This window comes from Marmota marmota, unplaced genomic scaffold, assembly GCF_001458135.2.
Source record: "Marmota marmota marmota unplaced genomic scaffold, marMar, whole genome shotgun sequence".
NCBI lineage: Eukaryota > Metazoa > Chordata > Mammalia > Rodentia > Sciuridae > Marmota > Marmota marmota.
Window position 1 is genome coordinate 6,617,748 of NW_026000020.1, and position 9,381 is coordinate 6,627,128.

Sequence of the window (9,381 nt, forward strand, 5' to 3'; positions counted from 1 at the left end):
AAAAAAAAAAAAAAAAAAAAAGGAAAGAAAGTAATGATGTGTGGGCTAAAGAAAATGGTGTCAGGCTGTATTTGCTCCTTTGTCCCCTCTGCCTGGGCCCTCTCCAGGCTTTCCAATACCTCTCTGCAAGGCCTGGTACTTCAGCACTCAGCTTCAATGACTTCCCCTTCTAGATGCCTCTCAAACACCTCAATGGGAAATCTTTCTTCTAGAACACTCTTAAGGGCTGGGTGTTCCTGCATGGTAATTACCATCTTGAAATCTATTTGTGTTCTTGACAGGTGACTGCATGACCTGGCTTATCCTCTCAGCATTTGCTCATTTAGAGTTGAGGGAAGGCTGAAGTCTTGTCTCCTGGGATCCTACTTAGAGTTTGGGAGTTGGATATTGGAGCTGAGATTCCACCCACATTCTCAAACTCCTCCAGCTACCTTCTCTTTATTCTTAAAACCCTGGTCCTGACTCCCCTCTATATCACGTGGAAGGACCAACAACATCCAGAAAAACTCTGCATAAACGCTTTGTTTTGCTATTGATTTATTGTGCAATGTTAGGGATTTAACCCAGGACCTTAATCATGCCAGGCAAGTGCTCTACCAGTGAGCTACACCCAACCCCTTGTTAATTATATTTAATAGACTTTATTTTTTGAAACAATTTTTGGTTCACGAATTATTTTTAAATTAATTCATTTTAAAATTAATTTATTATTTTTACTGTGGCTGTTTCTTCTGTTATGAGAAAATTCTTTTTTTTTTTTTTTTTGAATTTTTCAACGTTTATTTTTCAGTTCTCGGCGGACACAACATCTTTGTTGGTATGTGGTGCTGAGGATCGAACCCGGGCCGCGCGCATGCCAGGCGAGCGCGCTACCGCCTGAGCCACATCCCCAGCCCCCTGAAAATTCTTAATGAATAAAACATTTTTAACATTTTTGGCCCCGCTGGGGATAGAGCCCAGAGCCTTGCTCATACCTCTGAACTTCACCCCCAGCTCACTAATAAATCCCATTAGGTCCCCAGTAGTCAATCCTATATAGGACATAAAGAGTTAACAAGCACATTCCTAAAGAGTCAATCCTAGGGGGCTGCTCTGGTGGAGGTGAGTCTGGTGCACGCCCTCCCAGCCCTGCCTCTGGGTCTGTGGGCTCAGAGAAAGGGAGCAATTGCGGAGGGGGTGGCAGTTACTGGGGTCAGTCAGAGTTGAACTCATCCTTTGTGCTGGCCTTCCTTGTTGAACAGGCAGGCGGTGGAAATTTCTACCTCGGAGATGCGCGCGCGTTCACGGCTCCGCTATTGCGCACTGAGTCGCTGGAGCTGAATCCATTCCGGACTTTGCCGCTCACCGTCCCTCCCTTGCCGGGCCACGATCCGTTTCCGCGTTTTGCGCGGTGCTGCAGCGCCAGGACACGGAGGCGGTAGCGNAACCTCGGAGGGTGCCGGAGCCCCGGGCTTTTTGCGGGGGGCTCCACCCGGGCCGGGAGAAAGGGCTCCCGGGGCATCGCCCTGGCCTAGGCTGCTACGGGGAGCGCGCCTCGTTGTAGTCCCCAAACTTACGAGTATCGTGAAGTCGCTGTAAAACTTTTCCTGAGCGTACCCCGGGAGGAGGAGAGGGAGCCCCGGCCGCCCACGTTGCGCTGCACGAGCCGCCCGCTGCTCCCACGTTTGCTTTAGAGAATGGAAACAAGAAACCCTCAGCTTTTTGGAATTCGTGTTTGTGATACCTGTAGTTTGCCGGAATCCTTCTGTCCCATGTAGGAAAGTGTGGTGCTGGCCGAGTAGTAACTCCAGGGTCTGTCCCAGGGTAGGTCTTTGTGGACCAGGGAGGCAGTCAGCGCCCCAGTTCGGGAATTTTGTAGAAATTGAGTATGGGGGGACTCATGGCACCATCACCCTTTTTGGTGGTGGCTCTGAAATTTCAGGAGCCCTCCCAGCGTGGGCAAAGATGTGCTGAATAATATGCAGTGGGACTGATAGCGGTCACAGAAGCACGTTAGATAGTCTAGGTTGGGAAAAATTTAGAATATTCGAATTGACTTAAACTGAAACTTTTCGCCACAGGTGACTAGCATGCAGATACCCATGCTCTGACTTGCTGCCCCTCTACTGACATGGCCCACCGGGGTGGGGAGAGGGACTTCCAGACTTCAGCTCGTCGCATGGGCACCTCACTGCTCTTCCAGCTTTCAGTGCACGAACGGGAACTGGACTTGGTTTTTCTGGACCATAGCTATGCCAAGCCATGGAGTGCCCACCCAGATGCCAGTAGTGCCCGCCCTACCCGCATGCTCTTTGTTACTCCCCGGAGGCAGCACGAGAATACCATGTGAGTTTGGGCTTCTTTCCCAAAGGCTGGTACTGCCGGAACTGGGCAGTAAGAATTTTCTTGGGGATGATTGGGGGGTGTTGTGTGGGAAGGTTGGATGTTTAATTTGGGCATCTCGGTTGAGCAGCATAAAAATATCAGGCCTAAATCTGGACATTATCACAGGAGACATCTCCTAAGAAGAGTTAGAAAAGCAAGATGTGTAAAGGAAAGCAGACTCCCTTTTGCACTTAGATAAGCCTTGTATGGGAAAAGGAAATTGAAGAGAATTAAATTGATGAAAAGGAATGCTAAGAAGTTGATTTTAAAAGATTACCACACACATCTGGGCATGGTGGCCCATGCCTTAGAAAGACCCTGTCTCTAAATAAAACAAAACAAACAAACAAAGAGGGCTGGGGTGGGGGGGATATGGCTCAATGACTAAGCACTCCTGGGTTCAATGCCTGGTACCAAAAAAAAAAAAAATTGCCACACAGGTCATGTATGATGGTACATCCCTATAATTGCAGCAGCTTGGGAGGATAGCAAGTTCCAGGCCAGCTTCCAAAATTTAGCAAGACCCTGCCTCAGAATAAAAAGAGCTGGGAGGTACTCAGTGGTAAAGCACCCCTGAGTTCAATACCAAAAGAAATAAAAACCAAAAATAATACTAAATGCCCCAGTACCAAAAATAAATAAATAATTGTCATACAGGGTAAGACCTGTGTCACTTTGATGCAGTGCTCTGGTTTGCTTGATAGTGGCAACAGTAGCTGTTTTGCATTTCTTGGCCTCACACACACAGGTTAGGAGCAAATTCCTAAGACATTGCCTTCTCAGTTTGGGTTGTTACTGAACTCCATGGTTTAATCTAAACCCTTCTTAGTCTAGTATTTTCAGCCAGCCTATGTTATAGGATAAGGAAGTTTCATAAATTTATTACCTGATAGGAGCTACAGTTACATTTGGCTTATATAAACCTGTTTGGCAATTCTTTTGATCTTTAAGGGAGTCTGATTTCTTACATTTTAAGACTTATTGATATGTTCAATTCTGATGATTAGACTATGCCCTTAATTATAATCTTTTTGGAGATTTGTTTTAATTTTACCTAATTGTAATCTTTCCTTAAGCACAGACTTCAGTTTTGTTGGGAGAGCTTCTTTAGATTCCATCTCACCCCCACCATTGAATCTTAGGGGACCATGATGTGTTTTTTAAATTTTCTTATTTTTATTTTGCAGTGCTGGGGATTGAACCTAGGGTATTTTTATGCTAGGCAAGCATTCTACCATTGAGCTACAACCCTCACACCCTACACATAGAACAGTGGTTTTTAATTTGTTTCCCAATGATATTAGCACTTTTTGTTGTATAGGACATAGGATCTGTGATATTAGGGAATAGTCTAACACAATCTTTTTTATTTTTAAATTTTTTTAGTATTGTAGATTGAACCCAGGGGCAGTTAACCACTGAACCACATCCCCAGCTCATTTTTTTTTTTTTTTAAAGAGAGAGAGAGAATTTTTTTTAATATTTAGTTTTTAGTTTTTGGTGGACACAACATCTTTTTTTATTTTTATTTTTATATGGTGCTGAGGATCGAACCCAGCGCCCTGTGCATGCCAGGCAAGCGCGCTGTCACTTGAGCCACATCCCCAGCACCCCACAGACCATTTTTTATATTTTATTTAGAGACAGTGTCTTGCTAAGTTGCTTAAGGCCTTGCTGAGGCTAGCTTTGAACTTTCTATCCTTCTGCCTCAGCCTCAGGAGCTGCTGGGATTATAGGCGTGTGCCACTGCACCTGGCCTCCTTGACATTTTATTCAGGTTGTTTTGTGTTTTTGGTTTATTTTTGGTTTTGTTTTGATGAAAGGGGAATCTCTACATTGTCCAGTTAACCTCTAAATCCTGGGATCAAGTGATACTCCTCAGCCTGGGTCTACAGACATGGACCCCTGAACCAGAAGTGTAATCCTGATTCCTCTGTCCTAAGGCATACAGAGAAGCTCCTTTAAATAGCATTTGAAATCTTTTCCTTTCTGTTATGTAAAGCTTCTTTCTAACATTGAAACTAACTCCTGGGTCCATAGCTCATTATATTACTTTTTTTTTTTTTTTTTTTGAGATACCGGGGATTGAACCCAGAGCCTTGCACATGATAGGCAAGCACTGAGTTACAACTCCAACTCTTTTTAAAATTTTAAGTCAGGGTCTTCCTGAGTTGCCCAGGTTGGGCTTGAAATTGTGATCCTCCTGCCTCAGCCTCACTAGCAGTTGAGATTATAAGTGTATGCTTAAAGTAAGTTTCTGTAGAATTAGCTGTTTTGGTAGTTAGAAAATTATTTCCTCATATAAATCCTGTTTTCATACACATACCCTGAAAATGGGAATTTGGCATATTGCAAGAACTATTTTTTAGGCCTTTGTGGCTAGAATATGGTGGCAGGTGGGTTTTAAGTGGGAGGTAAAGAGAAGTTGGCAGAGGCAGTGTCAATTGATTCTAAGTGGTAAGAAGTCATTGAAGAATTTTAAGCTTGAGATCCAATTTATATTTTGAGAGGATCACTTTGGATTTTTAAAAAGTAGATTATGGTGTAAGAGTGAGATTTAGAAGACCAGCTAGAAGGCCACTGCAGTAGCCTGAGATGAGCTAGACATGATAGCCTGGAAAGGGATGGGAACAGTACAAAGGAAAAAGGTTCAATTAGGATACCTCCTAGATCTTTGGCTTGAGTAGCTGGATGGTGCCATGAATTGTGAAGACTGAGGGAGGAGAGGTTTGGGATGCTGAAATCAAGAATAGTCTTGGAGGCACACATGTCCACAAGTGTTAGCTCAGTGTCTGATCTGAGAAGATAATCCGCTCTTTGCCCACTACCAAATCTAGTAGCACAATTATTCACTTCATTCCATAATGACATGACTATTCCAGTCATTGGGAATGGATGCAATATGATCATAGAGGTCAAAAAGTTAATATGATATTGAGGAAACAGCTAGTAGATCAGATTGATTGGCATGGTATTTCTGGTGACACAGTTTGTGCAGTGTACCTAATGAGTTGGGGAAGGGCCCTCATGGCACTAGAATTTCATTAGCATCATTCTAAAATGTGAAAGATGCTTCAAAGATCCATTTATATTCATTTTTGTGGTAGGTGCTACACAAAGTGAGTTAGATAGCTAAGCTGTCTGCATACCAGGTGATCTTAGAGAATCATAGACTTTTACAAGATATAGTTAACTACCAGTTAACTAATGAAAAGGAAAGTTTATATGAATCATTTAAAACTCCAGATCATTGCTGTCCAGCAGAACTCTGCATGATAGAAATGCTATAATCCTGTGTTGTCCAATATGGTGGCCAGTGTGCTGAGCACGAGAAATGTATCTGGTGTGATTAGGAACTGGATTTCTTTTTTATTTTTTAAAATTTATATATGATAGCGGAATGCATTACAGTTCATGGAGCACAATTTTTCATATCTAGTTGTATACAAAGTATATTCACATCAATTCATGTCTTTATACATGTAGGAACTAGATTTTTAAATTGATTTTATTTAAATTTATTTAGGTAGTCATATGTGGCTTATAACTTCTGTATATATAATTACATGTATCTACGTAATTAACTATTTGTCTTTCTTAAAAAAGTAACCAACAGGCTACTTTTTAAAATCACTTAAAAATGATTTTATGTGCCTTCAGCACCTATCACAGAGAATGCAGAGATCTAGAGGAATGTGGGAAAGATGACTTTGGATCAAAAATTTCTTGTAGATAAATGTGCTCATGTATAGTATATAAAGTGTCTGTTAAAGAGACATTTTTCTGTAACCAGATGATTGTTAAACACGGGTATTATGTGCAGTATTTGTGGCCTGGTCCCATTTTCTCACCTGTTTACAGTGAATCAGACGTCCCAATAGATGTGGAGACAGTCACATCGACTCCCGTGCCACTCTATGACAACCAGAAGGCGCGCAGCGTGATGAATGAGTGCGAAAGGCATGTCATCTTTGCCAGGACTGATGCAGATGCCCCTCCTCCACCAGAGGACTGGGAGGAGCATGTCAACAGGTAGGCCACTCCTCAGAAGTATGGGTTAATGTCACCACCCTATAATTATTTTGTATCATCCTCTTCATGGAAACATTTATTGGAAACCACATAAATTTCATGGAAACATTTATTGTAGCAACATAAATGGGAATATTCTCCTGATTCTTGCCTCATAACTGTCAGTTCACTCTGCTGTGAGCTCCTTGAGAGCAGGGCCTGCATCTCAGCCATCTCAGCATTCGTGACACTAGGGCATTTCCTAGCATACAGTAGGCAGAATGTCTACTGAGAGCTCAGCATAATCCCAGCCACTCAGGAGGCTGAAGCAGAATTGTTTGAGCCCAGGAGTTTGAATCCAGCCTGGGCAAGACCTTCTCTCTCTCTCCTTTATTTTTTCCCCCCAGTACTGGGGATTGAACCCAGGGGCACTTTACCACTGAGCTACACGCCCAGCTCTTAAAAAAAGTTGGAATCAGGGTCTCACTGAGTTGCTGAGATTGGCCTCAAATATGTGATCCTCCTGCCTCAGCCTCCTGAATTGCTGGGATTACAGGTGTGCACTACTGTGCCTCTCTTTAAAAAAAAAAAAAAAAAGTTTGTGGAATAAAGTATAACTATCTCTGTAGCTTATGTTATAATGTAGGGGTCACCCAGACTCCTATAAACGTACATTTTTATGGTCTATAGCTAGGATAGTGAAAATGTTTTGGAATCACATGAAAAGCCAACAGATGTCTGAGTGGCTTTAAAAATGGATTTGCAGCTGGCTGTGGTGGTACATGCCTGTAATACCAGCTGCCAGGGAGGCTGAGTCAGGAGGACTGCAAGTTTAAGGCTAGCTAGGGCTATTTAGACCCGTCCCAAAATTTAAAAAGAAAGAAAGGGTTGAGATTACAGCTCAATACTGGAGTACTTGCCTAGCATGTCTGAGCCCTTGGGTATAATCTCCACTATTCTCAAACAAACAAAAAAGATTTGCAATCTCTATTTTTGCAGGCATACTTTCCTGGGTGTGCTGGCTAGTTTTGTTTCCCTGCCTCTTTCTGCCTCCAGCAGACTCGGCATTCTTCCCTTTTTCTGTGTTCATTTTGCAAATGTTTATCTTTTACCTAGCAACTTTTTGGAGGTTTATTTGCACACCCTGTAATTCACCTGTTTAATGTGTACAGCCAGTGCTTTTTAGGGTAAATTCAGAATTGGCCCTCCAACACCCTAGTCAGTTTGATGAGCTATTTCATCACCTCAGGAAGAACTCCGTTCTCATTAGTTGTCACTCCTCATTCCTCCCAACCGCTCTGGTCCCTGGGAGGCACCAGTGTTCTCTCTGACGTAGATTTTGCCTGTTCTGGCCTTGGTGTGTGTGGGATTGTGTACTGCAGTGTTCTCCGGGATGGCGTCTTTGGCTTGTGCTTAGTGTGACGTTTCCAAGGCTCATGCTTGCAGGAGCATGTAGGTCATTCCTTTTTGTCCAGTGATATTCCATTGGTTAGATAGCCCACATTTTATTTGTCCACTGATTGTTGATGGACATTTAGGTCATTTTCACTTTGGCTATTATGAAAATGATGCTGTGAACATTTGTATACAATTTTCTTTCTGTGTGGGTGATTCTGGGGATTGAACCCAGGGCCTTATGCATGCTAGCCAAGCACTATACTGTACAAGTTTTGTGTGGATGTATATTTTCAGTACCTAGAAGTGAAATTGCTGGATCATGTGTATAGTCATTCTGTAGGTAACTTCTGAGGGACTGCCAGACTGTTTTCCCAAGTGGCTGTATCATTTTGCATTCATACCAGCAGTGAATGAAAATTATAATTTTCCCATATCCTTGCCAACATTTATTATTTGCCTTTTATCTTCGGCATTATTATTATCATTCTAATGTACATAAAGTAGCAACTCAAGGATTTTAATTTGCATATTCCCAGTGGCTATCTGCATTCATATCTTTTATACATAAGTAAATGTTACTTTTTGCCTCAGGAGCCTGGTAGATGGTAAACCTGCAGTAATGTTGGAGAACTTTTATTTTATAGTAATGAAAGAGAGGTAGGGAAGTTTGAGGGGACTGATGTGATCTATGAGGCTGGTTAGAAGTGGGCAGCTGTGAGCAGTTGTATTTTTGTGGTCACCACAGTAGTGTTGAGGAGAGGAGCAGCTCTGTATGTTGCTTTAAAAGCTAGTGAAGAGCTGGGCACGGTGGCACGTGGCTTGGGAGGCTGAGACAGGAGGATCGTGAGTTCAAAGCTAGCCTCAGCAAAAAGCAACTCAGTGAGACCCTATCTCTAAATAAAATACAAAATAGGGCTGGGGATGTGGCTCTGTGGTTGACTGTCCTTGAGTTCAATCCCTGGTACAAGAAAAAAAAAACTGGTGAAGAAGTTGGGTGGGATCTGGGATTGGAATTTACATATTGTCCTAAGAAGAGGAAATGCTTGGGGCCAGGGTTGTGGTTCAGTGGTAGAGTGCTTGTGAAGCTCTGGGTTCTATCCTCAGCACCACATGAAAATAAATAAAGATATTGTGTCTACAACTAAAAATATTAAAAAAATATATAAGAGGAAATGCTCTCAGAGTGTCAGATGAAGAGGAAAACTGCTGTGAGTGGAGGTCAACTTCTAGTCTGTGAATTCAGCAAAAGGATTTAACACCATTGTTACAATCAGTAATCATAATAAAGACAACAGTAGTGGTAGCAAAACAGAGCTACCTTGAGTTGAGCACTTTCCAGGTGCCAGAAGTTGTACCCAGTATTTCATTGCATTTCTTTTAATCCTCCCAGTGATTCTTAGAGATGCAGATCTCTGTCCTATAGGAAGTGGTAGAACTGGGGTTGTTCAAACCAAGCAGTCTGACCCCAGAGGCGGCATTCCCAACGGCCACAGCCTCTGCTTATGGTTATGTGTGCATCTCCACTGCCTTGTCCTTGGTGTGCATTCTAGAAAATACAAGGGAAAACTGCCAGGTGAGGGTTTGTTTTTTTTTTTTTTTTTTTTTTTT

The 9,381-nt window shown here is 42.6% G+C and overlaps 1 protein-coding gene across 6 annotated transcripts in view; it reads left to right on the top strand.

The window, feature by feature from the left end:
* The window catches only part of Kansl3 (KAT8 regulatory NSL complex subunit 3), a 48,292-nt gene that overhangs the window by 7,151 nt on the left and 31,760 nt on the right, over positions 1-9,381 (top strand). For 4 of the 6 annotated variants that reach the window (XM_015499719.2, XM_048810326.1, XM_015499721.2 and 1 more), the window contains exons 1-3: positions 1,410-1,803; positions 2,061-2,325; positions 6,226-6,396. In XM_015499719.2, coding sequence (XP_015355205.1) covers positions 2,111-2,325; positions 6,226-6,396 — 386 coding nt within the window. In that variant the 5' untranslated portion in view covers positions 1,410-1,803; positions 2,061-2,110. Of the gene's footprint in view, positions 1-1,409; positions 1,804-2,060; positions 2,326-6,225; positions 6,397-9,381 lie in introns of those variants that run through there. The other 2 variants (XM_048810325.1, XM_015499722.2) reach the window with 2 other exon arrangements.